Source organism: Aythya ferina, assembly GCF_964211825.1.
Source record: "Aythya ferina genome assembly, chromosome: 12".
NCBI classification, from domain to species: domain Eukaryota; kingdom Metazoa; phylum Chordata; class Aves; order Anseriformes; family Anatidae; genus Aythya; species Aythya ferina.
In genome coordinates this window covers 1,774,753-1,795,526 of record NC_140308.1, presented here as the reverse complement: position 1 = coordinate 1,795,526, position 20,774 = coordinate 1,774,753, and the positions used below count along the sequence as shown (strand labels likewise).

General features: G+C 51.6%; 1 protein-coding gene across 9 annotated transcripts in view; it reads left to right on the top strand.

Annotated features, from left to right (window-relative positions):
• ZC3H18 (zinc finger CCCH-type containing 18) overlaps positions 1 to 20,774 on the top strand; it is a 42,319-nt gene that overhangs the window by 7,930 nt on the left and 13,615 nt on the right. For 5 of the 9 annotated variants that reach the window (XM_084533024.1, XM_084533022.1, XM_084533019.1 and 2 more), the window contains 8 exons: positions 1,441 to 1,525; positions 4,123 to 4,271; positions 4,573 to 4,665; positions 5,188 to 5,345; positions 6,957 to 6,989; positions 8,504 to 8,630; positions 9,582 to 9,880; positions 20,052 to 20,252. In XM_084533024.1, coding sequence (XP_084389150.1) covers positions 1,441 to 1,525; positions 4,123 to 4,271; positions 4,573 to 4,665; positions 5,188 to 5,345; positions 6,957 to 6,989; positions 8,504 to 8,630; positions 9,582 to 9,880; positions 20,052 to 20,252 — 1,145 coding nt within the window. The remainder of the gene's footprint in view (positions 1 to 1,440; positions 1,526 to 4,122; positions 4,272 to 4,572; positions 4,666 to 5,187; positions 5,346 to 6,956; positions 6,990 to 8,503; positions 8,631 to 9,581; positions 9,881 to 20,051; positions 20,253 to 20,774) is intronic. The other 4 variants (XM_084533025.1, XM_084533020.1, XM_084533023.1 and 1 more) reach the window with 3 other exon arrangements.

Here is a 20,774-nt window from a genome sequence, read left to right as displayed (position 1 = left end):
CTGATGCCATTCACACATCCCTGAATGCCAGCCCGGCTTTGGGGGAAAATCCTCAATCTCGGCGCTTTCTTCTGCTTCCAGACTTCTGTCTTTGGAGGGGGGACAGAAATACAGATTTGAATGTGAAGCCACGTGTCTTTAAGATCAGTTCTCGCTCAGGAGAGTGCTCCTTGTGTCGCCCCAAAAGGGCTGCCCCACAAGAGGCTGTTAACCCAGCTCTCCGTAGACCCTTTAGAGACAAACAATGTTTTTTTTCCTCATTTCCAGCTGTTAAACTGACCCAAGGTCACAACTTTCTTAATCTTCTCCTGGCCATGGCGTTGTTCCGATGGCTGTGCGGTGTGAAGGCCTCTGGGGTGTGAAAAGGAGACCCCCAGCTCTTATTTCATGCTGCCTTTTAGGAGAAATCACCAATTTCCTTGGGAGCGCACCAGCCAACTCCGACAGCTCTCAGGTCACTTGGGCTTCTCCGCATCGTTCCCTCTTTTTTAGCTCTTTTGACTTCTCAGGTGTGGCCTAACGAAGGCAGCAAAGGCTTTTTTTTCTTTTTTTTCCTTTTTTTTCCTGGAGAACAAAGGCAAAGGCTGGTGCTTTCCAGCTTCTTTCCCCTTGAGGAGTTCCGTGGCCGTTCATCCACGCCCGTCCCCGGTGGTTCTTCACCTCTGAAGAAACCTCCAGCTTCCAGAATTTGGCCCCGTGTTGTGCAGGGATAACACCGAGTTTTGTTAGGGCCAATTTGTAGGTTCATGGAAGAAATACATCCCACTTTGTTCCTGGAGAGCTCATGGGGTTATTACTGCTCAACCTTGAAGCATTTCATGTTTCGCTGCCGTGACAGCAGAATTTAGCATATGAGTGCATCCTGTCTGTACTAATTAGTTGCATTAAGTGCCCGTATGCAGGAATTCAGCTCTGTATTTTGAGTTAAATAAAAAAAGGGATTGTTTTGGGCTCAACATCTGTGCCACGGTGCAGTTTGAAGGCTCAGAAGGGCGGCAGCATCGCCCAGCTGAGCTGCTGTAGCTGCCAGTGTGCACGCCCCTAGGAAGGAAAGGTAACAAAATTTGTCTCATTTGTGTGAAGCTGCCCCTGACTGCCTTCCACGTGCCATCAGCCAACCTTACTCATCTGGAGCATGTTAATATCTTAATCCACCACACCATTTTTGAGCCTGGAAGCACAGATTGGGGAAAATGATGCCCCTTGGTCTGTACATGGCACCAGGACGTTCGTAACGCCTGCTGGTTGTGCAGTCAGCGTGGAAGCACTGAATTTGATCCATTTTCCTGGTCGTAGCAGCACGTTCGGGGTGTTTATCACAGCCTTTTATTGAATTTCCGTTGTGCTGTGCCTCGGGGTGCGCTTTCAGTGACTGCTGTGTGGTGAAATGTCAGGTCGCTGCATGAAATGTCAGCCTGTCTGTCTGTCTGTCTGTTCCAGGATGACGACCTGGAGGAGGGAGAAGTTAAAGATCCCAGCGACAGAAAAGTGAGGCCGCGTCCCACCTGCAGGTTCTTCATGAAAGGTAACGGCGTGCTGTGGTGCTAGAAGCAAAACCAAAAGTGCTGGAGGTTTTTTTTCAATTGGTTTTGCAGCTGCTAAGCTGCTGTCTGCACGATTATCCCTGCCCCAGGCATCCTTGATACCACCTTTCTGTTCCTTGGTGGCCAGATGCCGAATTTACATAGAGCCAATATGCAAAAAAAAACCTCAGGCCCAGGTACGGTGAGCCCGGCAGAAGCAAATAAAGGAAAACAGCGTGGAAGAAATCTGCTCAGGCTGATTTAATAACCAGCCATTGCTTGAAGAGGTCCTGTGATGTTATTCCCTGGAAAACCAACGTGGCAAGTCTCGTTATTTCTTAGCAAGCTGACGCCTTGCCAAAGTGTAATTGTTTCTTCTAATTCCACATCCAGCTTGCTTCCCCAGTTATTAAAAGGCATTCGCTGATGACTTTTTTTTAATTGGACATAGAAAATAGTTTCCCTGCAAGAAATAATGTGGCATCGTGCTGGCCCCAGTTATTTTTTTATTATTTTCTTTTTTCAAGCCAAAAGATTGCACTGTGCTGTGTCAGGTACTACAATTCTGAAACAGGATTTGGATCCCCAAGAAGAAATGGGGGCAGGAAGTCACATAACCTATTTCCTACTGCACGTGAGACTTAAATAAGGACTTGAGACTTTTAAATCTTAACTGATTCTATTTCTTACTTGTTTTGATTCTTCCTAATGAGACGTTCCCTGAAGTTTGTGTGACTGTGACAGATGCCTTGCAATTCTCTAGCACAAACAGCAGGTTTTATAGAAAGTTGTCTTATTTGAGCTGCTTATAGCTCGGTTCTTCCTCCAGCTCCCCCTCCCTGGATGTTTACTCATTTACTTTGTTTTATTTACAATCATCCTCGAACCATTTATTGAAATCGGAAACTAAAAGAAGGGTGGGGAGCAGGGTGGAGCCTTCATCCCTTGCGTCAGTAGCGTTTGCAAGGTAGGGAATTGCTCGGGGGGTTTCCAGCGCTGTGACCATCAGATAGCACTCACCTGGCTTCCTGAACCTCTTCCGGCACTGAATTTTCTGCCTGTGCTGAGACACCCAGCGTGCTGGCGCGGTGATGGAACAGGGAAGTCCCTGTGCGAGGTGAGCTTTTTGTTCCTCAATCCCCAGCGTGACACACGGCACCGAGGCGTTCGCCTGAGTCAAAGTTCAGGCTGCAGAATCTCCTGCCCCGGGATTTCGTTGAGCTGGCATCAGTTCAGATAACGTTGACACTCGCTTCTGCGTGCACCCTGCGGGCCTCAGTGCCACCAGGGAGCTCGGAAGCCGTCCACGTGAGACCTCGAGGGAAGATTTTCATCCTTGCTGTGTCTGAGGAGCCCTCGCGAGGCTGCATCTGTCCCTGTGGCTTGAGTGACTGGCTGGGAAGCCTTCCAGAGAGGCAGCTTTTGATGTGCAGCCACCCTGACACGTGTAGCAGAGCCCCCAGCTTGTCAGGGCAGTCATTCCCTGTGACATTTCGGTGAGAGAGGTGTTGGTGGAGGCGTCTGACAGCCCCTGCACTCAGACCTCTCCTGGCAGGCGTTCGCTAGTCACTGAGAAAGGACTTGGCAGCCGCTGAGCTCCCGTGCGAGGGGATTTGTGCTCTTATTATATTTGACAGCACAAAAGCAGCCGGTGTTACACCTCTGATCAGGAGCAGCAGCTCGTGGTTCGTCTGGGACCGATGGGGAGCGTTTCCAGGGACTGAGTGCTCCTTACTCAGGTGCAGCGTGGGTTTCTGACATGCTGCCTTGCCAGCTGAGATCTGGGAGGTTCCTCCTTGGGCCTTGGCAGCGTTAACTGCTCTGTTCCATCTGAGATCAACATGTTACTGCCCGAGAGAGCAGAGCTAGCGATGCCTTTGCGGTGTGGCTGTCTGCCGTGAAATCTGCAGAACGTCTCTTGCTTGAAGAGTGAATTGCCAGATGAAAAAAAAACAGGGTTTGTTTCTAAAACGAGCTGAATTAAAATCAGGAATTAGCTTTGTCTCCTGCCGGAGCCCCCCCCGAGCGTTGCCGTGCTGGTGACTGAAGCTAACGAGCGGAGCAGCCTCAGGTTTCTGTCTGCTGCCCTCCTCAGCAGCGTCTCCTTTCCTGCGTTGTGCTGGCAAGCACAGAGGCAGCTGGAGAGAAATCTTTGATGTGCTTCGTGCCTCACCAGAGAGATGTTTATTCTGAACGCGCTGTGATGTTTTCCTTGCTGTCAGCTTGGAGTCATTGTTTTCTGTAAAAGATGGAGTTCTGACTTAAAGTGTTTGTCTTTAACACGACCTGAAGAGCTCATGGGTTTATTACTGTGCTGGCTTAACGGCGTGCGTGTGCACCCATCACTCCTGCTCCCTGCCATAATAAGGTTCTTGTGCATTCATCCATTTGCAACTGGATCTCTTCACTCTGCCCTCTCTGAGAGGTTGGGGGTGGCAAGAACATTCAAGTGGGTAACGCTCAACAAATTCAGAGAGAAGAGAGGTCAGGGATCTGAAACGGCGTCATTCCTTGGGCTCTAAGTGGTTGTGGGGCTGCAGAAACTCTTGCTGTGGTGTTCAGGCACACGTGGATCTAACCGAACTCTGTATTTCCACAGGTCATTGCACGTGGGGCATGAACTGTCGATTTATACACCCTGGGGTGAATGACAAAGGAAACTACTCCCTGATCTCCAAGCCTGAGCCCTTCTCCCCAAACGGCGCACCACCTATCGGCCCTCACCCGCTGATGCCGGCCAACCCTTGGGTATGGATCCCTCTTGTGGGAATTCCTGGCTTCTGCACCAAGCTTTTGGCTCCTGAGGAGGAGCTGAAGGCTTTATTTGGGCTGGTACTTGAGCAAAATTCAATACATCTGTTGGGTACGTGATTTTTAAAAGGTAATCTTGAAATCCCTAGTAGAGGGGAATCATTTTCCAAGCAGGTCCTAGCTTCTGTCCTGCTGCTGCTGCATCTCCAAAGTATCTAGAGGTACTTCAGGGTGTTTATAGAAGCGTGTGCTTGCTTAGGACTGATGTTGAATGTCTGTCTTCGTCCTCTTCTAACAGGGAGGGCCAGTCGTGGATGAAATCTTACCTCCACCCCCTCCAGATCCTCCAACAGAAAGTGCCTGGGAGAGAGGACTCCGGCACGCTAAAGAGGTAAACGGACTGCCAGCAGAGCTTCCTTCTGGAGCACGTGGGGTCTTCCTCTTTTTAAGGAGCCTTCCTTTTGCCTTTTAACTTACTGTGATAAACAGCAAGGAGCAGTTATTGCACAGAGCTGGCACCCAGGTCTGGTTTTTATGTTAGCATGAGCTAAGGGAGAGCTTGTGGCCCGGGGTAGTTTAGGGATGTTGAAGTCGAGCCCTCCACAAAGCAAAGTGCTGAGGCTGGTCCAGGTTCTCTTTCCTCAGCCCCTGTTTTTCTGGCACCTATGGGATCCGTGTGTCTGATCGTTACAGTGGGATTTGCATCTTTGAAGCTTAGTGCCTGTCTGCTGCTGCTCTGAGCTGGTGGAACAGTGAATTACACTCCCTGCATCAAGAACATTTTGTTATCATGCACATTTGTAAGACCTGGGCAGAAGAATTTGGAGCAGGCTTCTCCCATTTTTAACGCATCCATTTCTGTGCCTCTGAAAACTCCTCTCATAACAGCGCTTTCATTTCTGCGTTGTGGCAGGTACTAAAAAAGGCTACCATGAGAAAAGAGCAGGAGCCTGACTTTGAGGAGAAGAGATTCACTGTGACTATTGGAGAGGATGAGCGTGAATTTGATAAAGAGAACGAGTTTTTCCGTGACTGGAATTACCGCATCACCAGAGATGTCAGAGATCCAGCGTAAGAGGCAGTTTTGTTTTTGCTACGTGGGATAACGGGTGGGATGTGCAGCGCAGCGTGGCAGTCCTCAGGTTACTTGAGCCTCTAAATCAGAGGAATGCCCATCTCAGAAAATGGAAACAACGCCTGTTAAGCAGTCTGCACACGATTACAAACCGGAGCTGCCTCCACTCACACCAGTTAAACACTCTCTTCCCTTTGCAGTCTTCTTTACACCTTTCTACCTTTAATATCACTGGCACAGTGGTCCCTCAAGGACAGTTTGAATAGTACCTACCTCACACCAGCACATTCTCCAGACTTTTCTTCCTCTTCATGCTTTTATTCCAATCCCTGAGAGTTTTTAAATGCTGAAGTTGGGGTTGCAAAGTTGCTCAGTGCCCAAGAGCTTCAGGGCAGAGCTGTTGCAGCTGGCTGAATGTTTATTTGCAAGGGTATTGGCACAGGAGTTGGGCTTAAAAAACACCTTGACCTGTCCCAGATAAGCTGTTCAGTAAGACACTGGTCAGAAAGCAAACTGTTAGCTGCCAGGGCGTCGTTTGGGCAAAATCAAGCGTCCTAAACTTAAGTTGTAGGGTGGAGGAGGTAAAACATAAAATGGTGGAGACCTCAGCCACCCTCCTGACATGATTGAGAGCAGGCAGGTGGCCTGAAACGGGAGCAAGGAGGCATCAGGCAGCTCTGGGAGATTTACGTGGTAGTTCTCAAGCCAAGAAGTGGGATGGAAAAGAGAGGCTTGCGTTCTGCAGGAGTTAGGTGAACGCACATTTCCCTCTTGCACACACATCCCCTGTTCCTCCTGCACGTACAGACTTGGGCAATACTTCCACTCACAGCAAAGCGTCTGCAAGGCTTGGCTCCATCTTTTTGAGTGAAAGAATTGATGGAAAAAAAAAAAAACAAACTGCAAAAGAGCAGGTTAAGCTTTTGTTCAGTAGGCTTTGATTTGCTCTCAAGTGCAATTCCACTCCCAGATTTAAAAAGGAAGCAATCTCCTCACTTCTGCGGGCTGTAACAAAGCAGTTGCCCCATACTGATGTTCTTTACCTGTGTAGAAATCACTCTGCCTTGGTCTTCTGTTCCTCTGAGAAGGCTTTCGGTTGTACCTGGGGCTTTATTATCACCAGTGCTCATGTGGATTAACTGTTTTATCTGGTTTAGAGTTGTGTATGGAAACCAGCATCTCCAGTGAGTCTTCTGCTTGTTTTATGCCACTGCCTCACAGTCATAACAATTTGTCTTTTTAGGTCTAGGGCTTTGTTTTTTCATACAGTCAAGAAAAAAGTGTTATATTGCATGTAGCCAGTGTTAAGCAGAAGTAAGCAAACAAGTGGAATTTCTGAAAATTGAGGAATCTTTATGCATAAACAGGCTGTGGCGTTAAAATAAATTAATTGTGCATAGAGGCAAAAGTTACAAAGCTGTTACTGCTGCACACTGTAGAAAGAGTGATTTTTCTCATGCACGTTACGCGTGGGTTGACACCTTGCAGCAAGCTAAGCACTGGTGGTTGAGCTGGAATGTTAATTAAATGCTTTCAGGACTGTCTTGTGACCTGTGCAGATGTCTGAATAGTTCATAAATCCCTTTTTCTTTTTTGAAAAACTATAGGGAGGTGGACATCAAAGAAAACATTAACTATGGGTAAGCAGGTCTTTGATTCCGGTACTGTTGCAACCGTACGAAAGTGTTCCCTTTCCTCTCTCCATTGCACCTCTTCAAACTTCCTAGGCCACAGACAGCTGCCCCATCAGGTGTGGCTGGCAGCGCATTGACAGGACGGCTGGATTTGATTTTGGGGTGACACCAATTACTCACCTGAGGGTTTAAGCACTGATTTATCAGTAACTGTCACAAAGCACAGCAGGGGCCTTTATTTAAATGAACAGAAAGTCCCCAAACGTCAGAGGAAGGGAGTAGGGCGATTCGGATTTGAGCTGGGTTGAAAAGTAAAAGCTTCCTTTTTGGTGTAGCTCGAGACTTTTTCTCTTTTTGAACACCTGATGTCGCTGAGTCTATATTGCTGCGTGGTTGGCATCAGGGGGTTGTGGCTGAATTAGGCATTGGCAGTTCCTGGCATGCTTCCCCTTGGCTTATCACTTCAGGCAGCGAAGTAGAAATATTAAAAGCATCGAAAGGAATATGGGTAGCCACTTGACTTGCTGGGCAGCTCTCCCATCTCGGCCTCGTTTGGACTATTTGGCACTTAGGGTGCAAAAGCAGGCCGTTTATTTCCCATGCTCACGAGTCAAGCCTCACTGCAGATAACCTGCAAGCCGGGAGCACTCACTTTATGATCTCAATTCTGCCCCTGCCATTCTGTGGCCCTGGAAGTTTCTCGTTCCCCGTCCCCACCTCCCCGTCTTCACAGCGGGTCTGATATTGTCACTCCAGGTGGCTGGCAGGGATTGCGTGTTGTCGGGTCCGTGAATTAGAAAACCTCAAATAACCCTAACAGAAGTGGTTAAACGGAGGACACGTTGCACATTTTTAGGGGGTGGGTTTTAGATCTTCTTCCTCCCCAAGAGGAATTAGGGTTTTGCAGCTAGGGTGTGTCGCGTGCATGCTGGGGGCCGGAGCCTGTTTTCCACTGCAGGTACCTTCAGTGCATGGAGCAACCTCGGGTTTGGGGCCGAGCCTGTCCCCAAAGCCCAAATTCTTGCACCAGAAGGCTCAGCAGCACTTTGTTTCCTTTCCAGCCAGCGCTGGGACGTGCCCCTCACCTCTGGTGGCAGAGGAGCAGGAGCTGGCCCTGTTCTGCTCCTGCTGTGCCCGTGGGAGGGAGCCTGAGGTAGCTCTGTGTGCAGGGGCACAAAATGCAGCTCAAAATCAATGGGGCAAAACGGGTTCTGTTCCGTTGGAAGCAGCTGGTAAAAAGCAATCGATGTTTCTGCGTTTTTACCGCATTGATTTGAAGGCCGGGTTTGGTCAGTCCTTTTTGTGTTTATCCAGAAAGGGTTGTGATTTTTCTCGGATAAGTTTCATTTAAAAAAAAAGACCATTTCTGTCTGTTTGGGCTGTGTAGGGAACGCACCGCTTTCCACAGTCCTATTCCCCTGAACGTGGGTTTTCCTGTCAGGGCAGTGACTTAAGGCCTGACCTAGAACATGGAGCGTTTGTTGATTTCCCTTTCTAACCTTCCCTCTTTTTCCTTGTAGGCTTGACCCCTATGCAGATCCCTATTATGACTATGACATAGAACGGTTCTGGCGTGGTGGGCAGTATGAGAATTTCAGGGTTCAGTACACAGACCCAGACCCGTACCGTAACTACAGAGTAAGTAAGGTAATAACACCCCTTCCGCGCTTTCCCTTTCAGCTTTCTTCCAGGTGCTCGGCCCCTTTCCAGTGCAGCTCACTTAGGATTTTTCTCCTGTGTCCAAGCTGCTGAATCTAAATCCTCCAGGTAGCTAAACCTTGAGTGACACGTGCCCCGGCTGCTGCTCTGAACACGAGGCCGTTGTGCAGCCTTCCTCGGAAATTTGGGGGAGGGCAGGAGCCTCCAGGAAATGATTTGAGAGGAGAACGGGTTCCTCGTTGGTTCCTAGGAAGGGATTAGACGTGGACAGGCGGAGGCTCCTGCACGTCTGCCCGCTGCTGGAGGAGTTGCTCGTGAGTTGCTTTGAGTCAGACGAGGAAAGCACCCGGCTGCTGAAATCCCAGGTGCAGTCAGGCACTGCTGTGAGGTGCAGGGCTCCGTGGAAATAGGGCCTGGAACCCTTTCCCTCCCCTTTCTGCCCTCACGCAAACTGGTGTGCCTTGAGAGCAGTGTCAGAAGGAATAAATCCTGCTCATTGGTAAGCGTCCCTAAAAAGGTGGCTTTCTTTTTGCTGTAAGGCTTTGCTGCTTTGCAGAAGCCTGTCCCAACTGTTGCTGTGTATCAATTAATGTCACCCTGCTTGTTTGTAAAATTAATTAGCTGGTTATAAGCATGATGAACACTATGGGTAAATACGTGTAAACATCAACACGTTCCTTTAACGGGCATAATAAGCAAAACTAGCCTTGGACTGTTGTTGCCTTTGACAATTATAACCGTGGTGGATGTGATGTGGTGCTTTGATCCTCCCCAGCTCCTCTCTGCTCAGGAAACAGCGATGGAACGAGCTCTGGGGTTATCTCTTTGCCCTAACGCGGGAGGGAATATGGGATTGCTTTTAAGTCTGCCACTTTGAAACCTTGCGCTTTCGGATGTTACCACAATGCTGCAATGATTTCTCCTTGTCTCTTTTTAAAGGAAAGGGAGCGAGAACGGGAAAGGGAACGAGAAAACCGACAACGCGAGAGGGAACGAGAAAGGGAGAGGGAACGGGAGCGGGAGCGGCGCCAGAGGGAGAGGGAACGGGAACGGGAGCGCGAGCGCGACAAGGAGCGCCAGCGGAGGAAAGAAGAGTGGGAACGCGAGAGGGAGCGAGTGAAGAGAGATGAAAAAGACAGGCAGCACAGGGACCGGGACAGAGACCGAGACCGGGACAGGGACAGGGAGCGTGACAAGGAGAAGGAAAAACCAAAGCCCCGGTCTCCGCTGCTACCGAGGTAAGTGCTGGCTTCGGGTCTGACTTTGTTTTGGTTGGTGTTGATGGAGCTGCGGATCCGGGTTCGTGCACATCCGTGGAGAAGACCCCGATTATCTGCAGCTCTTCAGTCAAGCTGTAGTTTGGAGAGCAAGGTGATGCTTTACGTGAGCCTTGCTGGCCACTAAGTGGAGCTAAAGCATCAGATAAGAAGCAGGGAGCGTAACCTGGTGCTGAAAGGGCCCTGTCAGTCCCCGAGGTACGGAGATGTTCAGCCTGTCCCCGGTCCCTTGGGGTTAGGGCATGGTGCAAGGCTGGCCGAGGCCCCAGCTGGGAGTCCTGCAGATGGTGCTGACTCTTTGCAGCCTTGACAAATGCCCTTTGACAGGAACCAGGGCTGGTTTGGGAGTCTGTGGATAACAGAAGTATCTGGAGTCTCATTAAATAAAACTCCCAAAAGAGACTAGAAGAGGTAAACAGATTTTGTCTTGAAACCAATTTCTGCCCGGTGTTAGGATGGAATTGGGGTACGGAGTTGGGTTTCTTGCCTCTGACTGCCTCCATTTGTTCAGCTTTTCTGAAAATTCTTGTTCCGGCCTGTGTGAAAGAGAAAATTGAACCAGACAGACTAAAAGCCTAGGAATTCCAAAAACACATAATATTTTCTTTGTTGGTTCCTCCAGTACAGTGACTTAATGGGCTGTGCGTGAGGCCTGTTTGTAAAGCATTGTGTAAATACCAGAACTGAATATGGAACTTGTCTTATGGGAATTCCTAATGTTGAGCACCTTTTCATTCAGAATCAGGGAAAAGAATCACATTCCCTGCTAAAAAACATCAGGGAAGCTGATCAGCAACGTTGGTACCTCAGGAACCAAAAGCAGATGGAGCCTTATGATGGTATGCACAGAAGTGTGTTGGGGTGAGGAGCTGTAGGGAAGGCATTTCCCAGGACTCTGGAGCTTTTCCTTCTGGATGATGCATTTTTTTTCCCTTCTGGATGATGTGTTTTGCTTCCTGGGGCTTGGAGGAGAGTGGGAAATAGGAACACGAGGAAGAGCCTGGTGTAAGGATGAGCAGGGCTCAGAAGGCCTGGAGCAAGATGCCACGTGGATCTGGGTGGTTTCAGGTGGGAAAAGGGATTAGTCTTGGATCTGACACAGGGTTTTTGTTTGTATTCCTACATGGGAAAACCGGTGTTTGATGGTGACCCTTATTTTCCAAGAGGAAGTCCCAGTTTCGGAACACTTTGACTGTGTCTCGTGAGCGCTCCGGTGCAGTGACCGTGGCACAATGCTTACAGTAATACGGGGAACTACACTTAATTACCATCTTCACTTACAGCCGTAATTTGTGCGCTTTAATTACACATTGACTGTGGCTTTCTGCGCTCATTGGGTCAGTGATGGAAGAGATTTCTCTGCCCAGACCCACATGATGCTGATGGGGAGAGCGACGTCAGCCGGCTGGCAGCGCGGGGCCTTAGTCACGAGCCGTCACCGTGCCCGGGATCGCTGCACGCAAAGCTGGGGCTGCTCCTTCCCCCTGACACCTGGGTCACGGGGAGGGCTGTGGGGAAGAACTTGTGCCTCTTGTCTCTCCAGAACAGCCTTCTGAAGACAAGTCTTGGTAATTTAACAAGTCCTTGATACGCCTCTTTGCTTCTTGAGTCGTTAACTCTGCTGGTCTTCCCAAAAGCGGATCATCGAGAACCTGTGCTGTAAGGCTGGAGCAGGTGCCTGTAGGGCCAGGCAGAGAGCCAGGAGGGAGGCAGAGCACGCAGGACTTTCTTTTGGCTTCTTTTGTGCCATTGCAAAAGCTGGCAGCGAGAAGCACTTGTATTTCTGGATGTTGAATAGAGAGCTGATAATTCAGCTGATATTTCCCTTGGCGAAGACATCCCCTCGTCCCACACTTCGTGTTTCCCTATTCCCCCACAGCCTTTATGACAGTTACAGGGTCAGTGCTCCCTGGGCAGCGTGCTTTTGTCCCACACAACCTTTCTGACGGGCTGCAGACCTCTCTGTGCTCGGGGTGCTGGAGCATCCTCACCTTTCCTCCAGCCCCGTTCCTGCTGGGGCTGGCTGCAGAGCTTCACTTCAGGCACCTGGGCATCCAGCAGCTCCCAAGTTTGCTTAATGCATAAAACATTTTGCCATTGTTTTTGTGTTCCCCAGGTAGCAGGATGCACCACGGTGGCACAACACTCACCTGCAGCTCTATTTATAGCCTCTGTGCTTTCCCCACTCACCGCATCCCAATTTTTGGCAGGTCCAGCCCCCGAGGTGCCCTCGTTATGGTGCCAGGGGCTGGCACACACCAGCACCCTTGGTGTTCCTCCGACTGCTTCCTGTCCTGCTGGAGCACTGCTCCATGGGGTTTTGCAACCAGGAGGCATCACAGAGCTGAGCACGGCCCTAATCATGGCCCTAATCACGGCCCTAATCACCGGGCTGCCAGCGTAGGAGCTCGCCCTCGTAGAGGCTGCAGGAAGGAGCAAACAGCGACAATCAAAATGTGGAGGTGCAAGGAATAAAAGAAAACTTGAAGAGCAAATAGCTGGGATGTGAAAGTAAGTTTCCTTTCAGCTGCATTGGAGGGAGGAAACTTTCATCCCGTCTCTAAACAGCAGCAGAGTTAGGGCTGAGAACAGCAGAGAGCAGGACTTGGTGCGTGGCTCTTTGCTTCAGGTGGGGAGGATCAGGATTTAACAACACACACGCACACCACAAAGCCTGGCAAATGTTTTTCATTCGGTCCTTTAAGAGACGAGGCTGCAGATCTGGGGCTTTGAGTGGGATTGTCACAAAAGGATCGGGCTTTGAGTGGGATTGTCACAAAAGGATCAGGCTTTGGTGCAAGGAGCAGGCAGCAAGGTTGCCGCTTTGTGCTTTGTTGTTTGCGGGTTGTTTTTTTTTTTTCCCAAGACGAGCTCTCCAAGAAGTTTACAACCTGAGATTGCAGCGCTAGTAAAATCATTCCTCCTCCTCCTCCTCCTCCTCCTCCTCCCTCCTGAGGCATCGAACCCTTAGACAAGCCGGGACACCTTGTGATCCGAGGGATAAGGCGGCTGTCTGGCCCCGCGCTCCCCATCCCCAGAACGAGTTCTGGTGCCCCGGGCTGTGACTGATTTTGCTGAGTGCCAAACTTCTGCTCTGCCTCTTCATCTTGCCGCTGTCGTTCGCTCTTGTGCAAAGCGTTTTGGGGGCAGAGAGCTGGCACGGAGCGCCTTGTTGGAGGGGATTTGGGGCAGTACGGGGTGTCCTGACCCGAGCGCTGGATGCAGCCGGGGAGCCGCTGGCTTGGGGCTGTGACCCTGCCCGCAGAAATAACAGCTTTAATCCTCCTGTTGCTGCACAGGGCTTTATCCCGTCATCATCCCAGTGAATCTGAGCATTTCAGCAGGGCGTGAAGCAACGTACTCGGTGTCGTGTGGCTTGGGTTTGTTGCCAAAGCACCGAGGGGTGCTGAGGATTCAGACCCACTGGCCGGGGCGGCAGGATCGTGCCCTGCTGTGGGTAGCACGAGGTCGTGGTCGACCAAGCAAAAGGAGAGGAGACCATCCTGTGCTCCGGGGTGCTGAGATGGATCTCGGTTTCTTCCTCCCCTCTGAGAAGCACTGGGTTTTCCATGCGTGGGGTGCTGTGCTCTGGGCTTAAAAGCAGCTTGACAAAGTGCGCCTTCATTCAAATTAAGGTGAGAACTTGGTGATGTCCAGCTCTTGAGGAGGTTTATCCTACAGCCTGGCCTGAATGCCATCTCCAGGTGGGCTAGCTTGGGCTGGGCGCGTGATACGGGGTCCAAAATCTGCCGTGTGCCAGTTCCAGGTGGGGCGAGGAGGAGGCTGTTGAGCTCAGAGACATCGCGGAGGGTGAAGAGGAGGTGAGGGGAGCTGCGAAGCTGCAGGGCAAGGAGCAGCATCCCGCTGGGAGCACGTCCTGCTGAGCCTCCTGTACTCCTTCGGGAGGAAGTCTGCCTCAGCTGGGTTAGAGGCTGTCGATGGAGTGCACTTAGGCAGCTATTAAAAAATAAAAATAACACTCGCAAGCAGGAACGCTGTCAAATTAAAAGCAATGTCAGAAAGGGCAGCAGATCCCGAGTCCTTCAGAAAACCCTTCCAGCAAGGAGCCCTCTGCTTCTGCCCGGCTTCTCCCGAGGTGGGGATAGCCCCTGAGATGCCACCAAATGCTGCAGCCCCTGGGACAGAAGGGCTGCAGTCCCTTTTCGGAGAGCTCCTGGGTTTCTTGTTCAAGCTAGTTCACGTTGCCTTTGTAATAGGCCGTTATTAGTCCCCGGGGTGAGCGCCTTAATGAGCAGGAGAAGCTGGAATCTCAAATCAATGAGCGCAGGTTACCCGGGGCTTGCAAGTTAGAAAGTGTTAGAATGGAGGCTGATTAGATAAAGGAGTGGCAAAAAGAAGGGAATGCAAATGGAGTGATTCATGAGCGTGTGAGAGAGAGAGAGAGAGAGGGAGATCACGAACCGACTGAACTTGTTTTAGGGACGAATTTGTAGTTCTGGGTGTTCTGGGGTCGTTATCGCCTATCCCGATAGCTTCTGGTGGTCTCCCCCTCACCACCAGAGCCACTGGATCTGCTCTTTGAGTTCTGTTGGCAGAGATTTGGGACAAATCCGCTGTCGTTCAGGCAGATGCAGGTCTCCAGAGGGCTTTGTAACAGCATCTCCTCCAGCTGTATACGGTGTGGGTCAGCTGGTGGATTTGGTCCTTGGGTTTTCTGGTAGAAATGTTGTCCCCTTTCTTCTTAACTCCTTTATTTGCTCGTGGTTGTTGTCCTGCCACAGGCGGAAAAGCAGACTGGGCAGAGAGATGTGTGCTCTGCCTGCTTCCAGGTCAGGCGTGGATCTCAGGAACTCTCCAAATAAGTCCTAAAATCCCCGAGAAGTTACCAAAGGGAAACGGTGGCGTTTGTCAGCAGGCACAGAAGTGCTGTCCAGGCCTCCGGGCGGCTTCTTGGGGTGCAGCAAAATAAGAGAATAAAGCGAGCAGCCCCAGGCCGTTGGGTTTCCCAGGCAGGAGGGAGGTTTGTCCTCTGCAGCGGGACCTGGGCTCCTGCTCTGCACGCTGCCACCCTGCCGTGCCTTCCTCAGCACTGCGATGCTCAGAAGGGTTTTCCTCCTCCTCCTCCTCGCTTGCAGGACGTGTCTGTGCTGCTGCTTGTGCTCCTTGGGATCTGCAGCCCCTGCGAGGTGATGCTGTGCAGGTAGGGATTGCGATAACTTGTTTACATCCCCATTTTTCTGCGGCGCAGCCTCCAGCCCGAGCGATGGAGCCTGGTTAGCTCAGCTTTTATTTGCTCTCCCGGCTCGTTTGGGGAGCTGGCGATAATAAAAAAGGCTCCGCAAACCAAAGCAGCAAAGCTTGTCGAAGGTCTCCACGGAGCGTTGCTGTCGCCTGGACTTTTCGTTCGTCTTCGTGGTTCCTGAGGTTGTGCCACAGCAGAAGGAGCCGGGTTTCGTAACCCTACATCAAGATGAAGAAGGGCATCGAGTGACTCAGATGTGGATCTCAAGGAATGTGTTTTTCGTTGGCATTCGGGGGCTGGAGCTGCCGGAGAGATCCCACACGCTGGGTTTTATTAAAGCAGACGGGAGAATCGCTGCATGCGGGCACCTCCGCTGGGAGAAGGCTCTCGAGGCGTCAAATGCTCAGCCCTCGGGGCAGATCGCATCCCGGATAGGTTTATCTGCCCGCTGTGATGATTTCATACTCCAGATCGTATCTCCACTATTTAATTTCAAAGCCTCTCCCCATCAGGCTTTGAAGAAACCTTTTTTTTTCTTTTTCTTTTTTTTTTCTAAGCAACTGATAACCCTGCTTGAGATGGAAACACCTTGAGAGAAGCAAAACCTCTGCTCACACCTCCCCAGGATGAATGGCTGTGCCGTAGGCATGAACACTGGATTCAGGGGTCGGGATTTCCTGCTGTAGGTGATTTTGGGGGCTGTTGTATTTCTCTGGCACTGGGGATGAGTGACTTTATTGTGCTGAGACAGAAAATCTGCCTGTTTGCACGTGCTCTGCTGGAGCTCGTTCTGCAGAAATCACAGAGCCCTCACCGTGCCTCCAACCGTTCCTCGAGTTCACTTCCTCTGGAAAATTCCACCGAGACCAAAGGAAAGCTTGTGCCGGTGCCGTAACCCTCGCTTCCCTGCGAGAGAAGAAAGGGCTCGAGAGCACGGCCGGACTTTCCTCTCTGAGCACATCGAGCCGGAGCTGCCGGCCAAAACAGCAGCCCCGGAGCCAGGCCGACGTCAGCGATAAGGTTTGCGTTACCCGGGGTGGCGGCGTCACCCCGGGAGGGGGGAAGGAAGGAAGCACTTTTCCCTGGGAAGCCTATTTTCCGGCTGAGATTAGAAAGGCTTCGGCGTCATTTGCATAAAAGCAGGAGGAGGAAGGCTCGGCCACGCGGCTCCGCTTCCCCCCTCCGAATTCCTGGCGGGCTCCTCGGTGCCGCGAGCCGCGCACGGGGCGGTCGGGAGCTGCTCCTCCTCGCTGCCAAAGCGGCGTTCGGCTCCAGCGCTCCGCTCGATTGCTGTACTTTGAGCCCCAGCCAACTCTGCGTTAACGTCTTCGTTCTGGAAAATAAAGCTTTTAGCTCTTTTAAGGTCAAAATGGGCGTCGGAAATAGCCGCGCTCTGCGGACCGTGCTCGTGCCCCGGTGACGCACGGCGCTGCTGCTCCGGGCGCTGCAAGGAAACGGAGCTGCTACCACTTCATCCTCTCAGCCCCTTTTCCTCCTTCTGCAGCTCTTAAACCTGATGTCATGCAGCTAATTAGGGAGTTCATTCTCAAAGATTTTCCTACGTGTCCTGAAAGCTGGAATTGGGTGAAAAAGGAGCCCTGGGTTCACACGCATGCCGTGGTCTCGTGCGGCTCCTTTGCCAGCCGGTAGTGTGCTCGTCTGAGGCTGAGCTCGTAAAGCACAGGACCTGACCTCATGGCTCAGCACCCCAAAACAGTAAAGGTTTCTCTTCTTCCCCGCTCTGATAGCCTTGTGCCAGCTCCAGCAGCTGTTCAGTCCCCACCACGGGCCACTTGGACTCGCTGACCCAGCAGGAAACCGGCTCTTGATTTTTATTTTTCCTCCCTCTTCAACCAAGGAGGTGAATTGGCTCTGACCAGTGCCGCATCCAGCACGGGACGGGAAGTGGAAATGACCCAGTCACAAGAATGAAAGCGAGGAGGAGGAGGAGGAAGCCTGCCCTGGGATCAAACCATGCACAAAGCCCCCCAGCAGCACAGCACCAGGAGCCGCGATGGTGCTCGGTGTGATGCTGGGCAGCCCCCTGGGCTCGGGCCAGCTCCCTGCCTGCTCTCCTCTCCTCGGTGAGCCCCGTTCCCAGCCTCTGCTTTCACCCCAACGAGTGCACCCCGTCGGTCTGCAGCACTGAACGTGATTGAGCTGCCAACTGTTTGGGCTGTCACCGGGACATCACTCGGAGGCAGATGGCGAGGAGCTTGGCAGCTGCTCAGCTTTACTTTCAATTCTGCCTCCCGACTTCCACCGGGGGAGGCGAGCCAAATGGCATCGGATGCGGGTCCCTTGTGTGAAGTTGAAGAAGTTTATTGGTGATGCTGCACGCCGGGCACGCGGGTAGCTCTCGGGGAAAGACTTGGAAAATGTCCTGACACGCGCGGCGCCTTGCTTTCGGGGCTGTAGGAAGGTGACGTGGTTGCTGCTGAGTCAAAAGGCAAAGCGTATCCAGAAAGGAGGCTTTCTGTTGTGGTTTTCCTGGGGAAAAAAAAAGCTCTCCTCCAGAAAGTGACTTCACCGGGAGAGAATTGCATCAAACCAGGTAATGGGTGCGAGTAATGAGATTTGCTCTCCGAGTCGCCTTTGCTCCAAGCCTTAGAGTTAAGCGTGAGTTGTTCCCACGTGGGGTCGGAGCAGGGGCTCGGCACCCAGGCTGTGAATGTGGGCAGATTTGTGCTCTTTTTGAGAGAAGGAGTGGTTCTATAGGAGGTTTTTCCTTCCAAGACCTGCTGCGGGATTCTTATCCATGTCTCAAGGTGGGAGCTACCTCTGTGCCAGCAGAATATTCCCCCTGCATCTCCCAAAACCCCAGGAGAGGACACCGGAGAGGGACGCAGCCTAGTGATACCCGCTGGCATCCTCACACAGCGCTCTCCTCCTCCTTGCTGCTGCTGTTTGTCCTGCTGCTTCGCACCAGGTGACAGGGCTGTACCTCACCTTCCCCTCTCAGCCCTGGCGAGGGCTATGCAGCCTTATCAGAGTCTAATTAGTAGGTCAGGTCTATCTCAGTGTTTGGAATCATGGTCTTCCTCCGTGATCAGGTACTCAGATGGAGCTGCAGATGTACCCTGGCAAACGAGACCAGCCCACTGCAAGCGATGCGTTACGCGGCGTGTGTTGGAGCAGCTCTGGAAAGGGTGATGATGCTAAACGCAGATCCCGGTGAATAATGCTGAGCCATGAGCCTGCTTGGGGCTCTCTTAGTCGGCAGTCAGCAATTTTCTGTGCTGCTACGTCACCCTCAGAAGCATCTTCTGGGGCTGGAGTGAGATTTGTGGGACCGGTGAACGTGGAAGAAGAGTTTCTCCCCTCCACCGTTCTGTATGTGCAGATAAATATGGGAAAAATGGTAAAATTGATGGAATTGTATCAGGAAAGACAGGGAAAGAGCAGGACACCGTGTGCATGTGCAGGTTTGGCAGGGGGTGAGAGGTGGAAGGAGTTGAACTGAGTTAAGGCGGCTTTTGGTAGCGCCAAGCCAGGAGGTGATGCGGCTCCCTAGGGACTGGTGGAGCCTTCAAAGGGAAGAAGAGGCTGCTAATGAAGGGCTTTAATTACCCCGTCGTCTGCTGAAAACGAATTGTGGCAAGAAACGTAACCCGTGGAATTATTAGAAAACTTTGGAGGTTGCTTTTTTATCTCGAAAGGTAGAGGAAGTCGTGTGGGGAGTGGTTGCTTCACGGTGCCGTGACTAATAGGGTGGGACTGGCTGAACCCGGGGCTGGAAGGTGCTGTCCCTCCCCCAAACCCTCCGAGTGAGAGGGTTCATTAGCTGGAGAAAAGGAATCAAGGCATAATTATACGGGTAATTTGATGAGCGCAATAGGCTTCATAAACCTTTAAGCAAGCATAAACTTTGCCTAAAACCTGACGAAGAAGGTTACGAGCAGGTAATTGACCAGTCATCTGCAGGTTAGAGTCAGGGTGAGGAAAAAACCCACGTTAAATCATCCGTAGATAAGAGATGTGATAAAACCCGGGCCTGAAGAAACTCATTAAGGAACTATAACGTGCGGATGCTGAAAAGTTAGCGCTGTTTTTTTTTTCAGAGGGGCAGTGGAAGCCCTGAGAATGAAAGGAATGGGAAAAAAAAAATAAAAATAGGTTAAAGAAACAGGTTAAATACAGCCTGAGCCCCAAGAAGGGGAAGGAAGAAATGTCTGGGTGTCTAGGCTGCCCTGACAGATCTGCATGGTTATCAGGAGCAGGAGAGCACGCGTCCAGCCGTGTTTGTGAGCGCCTGGAGAATAACGCGGCGATAAAATAATGCGGTGATAAAACAGCCCCCGGGAGGTAGGTGTCCCCTTCGTGTGGGTCAAAATGGCTCGGCGTGCCTTGGCCGGGGTGAGGCTCGTGACACAGCCCCACGTGGTGCCCTGATAAGGGAGCTGGAGGAAAGTGATTCAAAAGTGATTCAGGCTGAAGCTCTTCTCTTAGGGCCGGCTGCTTGTTTCCTGCACCTTGCTCCGTTGGGATGGAGCTTCGGATGCACGCCCCAAGGCTGTCCTCAGCCTGGGTCTGTGCAGGATTTTCAGTGCACTGGGGGCAGATTGAGGTTGCTCCACTTCGAACCGCCTGGCATAATTGAAGGAAGGACCAGCTTTGGGGTTCCCTGCCCTCTCGTCTGTGCTCTGCTCCTTGGAGGCAAAGAGCCAAAGCTGAAAGCAGCCGGCAGGTCCCAGGGCAGCCTGACAAAGTGCTTCACCAAACTGCAGGTGCTGCTTTTCGAAGGGCTTGCGGTCACTGTTGTACAAAACAATAGCTGTTCTAACACTTATCTGCCCCAAATGATGCTGTACATCCCGCAGTGGAACTTAATGAGTACGAGTATGCAGGATGAATTCCTGACATCTGTTCCTGTTGGCCTTATGGCATAAAAAACAACCCCAGCATCTCAACTCCTCTTTTCTTTTCCAGCCGCCAGCCTGAGCCACCAAAGAAGGAGAAGGAGGCGACCACCATTACCGCCGCGCAGTCGAAGAGGGCGGATGAGTGGAAGGACCCCTGGCGCCGGTCCAAGTCCCCCAAAAAGAAGCTCGGCCTCTCCGTCTCGCCCAGCCGCGCGCGCAGGCGCCGAAAAACCTCCGCTTCGTCGGCGTCTGCTTCGGGCTCTTCAAGGTGAGTGATGGTGAAGAGCACATCACGTCCAGGCCTTGTAGGGCATCAGGAACGTGGTGTGGTTCTATCTTGTGAGCAGGAGGTGTAAGAAGGGGAGCAGGTCCTTGGAAAAATAATTATTAAGGGAAATTAGACGTAGATGTAGGTCCACGTAGCTCGTCTAGATGAGAACTGAGCTGTATAGGAGCAGAAGGAGGTGGAAGGTGTAGGAATTGGAGCATCTTCGTTCCAGGAGTGCTAGAGAGAGGAGGGGAGCCTGCTCCAGGAAGAGCGTGCTGCTGCTGGGGGAGAACTGGGGTCAAGGAGGCTCGCCAGGAGCCCTAGGGTGCTGCAGGGGGGCTCAGAAATCAGAGCACGGGAGATAAAATCCAATGTTCAGAAGGAAGTGCCATGAATCTAGGAGAATGGAGTTGCAGCCTTGTCTAGTGGAAGGTTTTCCCTGTCCTTGATGGGGTTGGATCTTAAAGATCCCTTCCAACCCAAATCATTCTGTGATTCTGTGATAAGCTGGACCCATTTCCT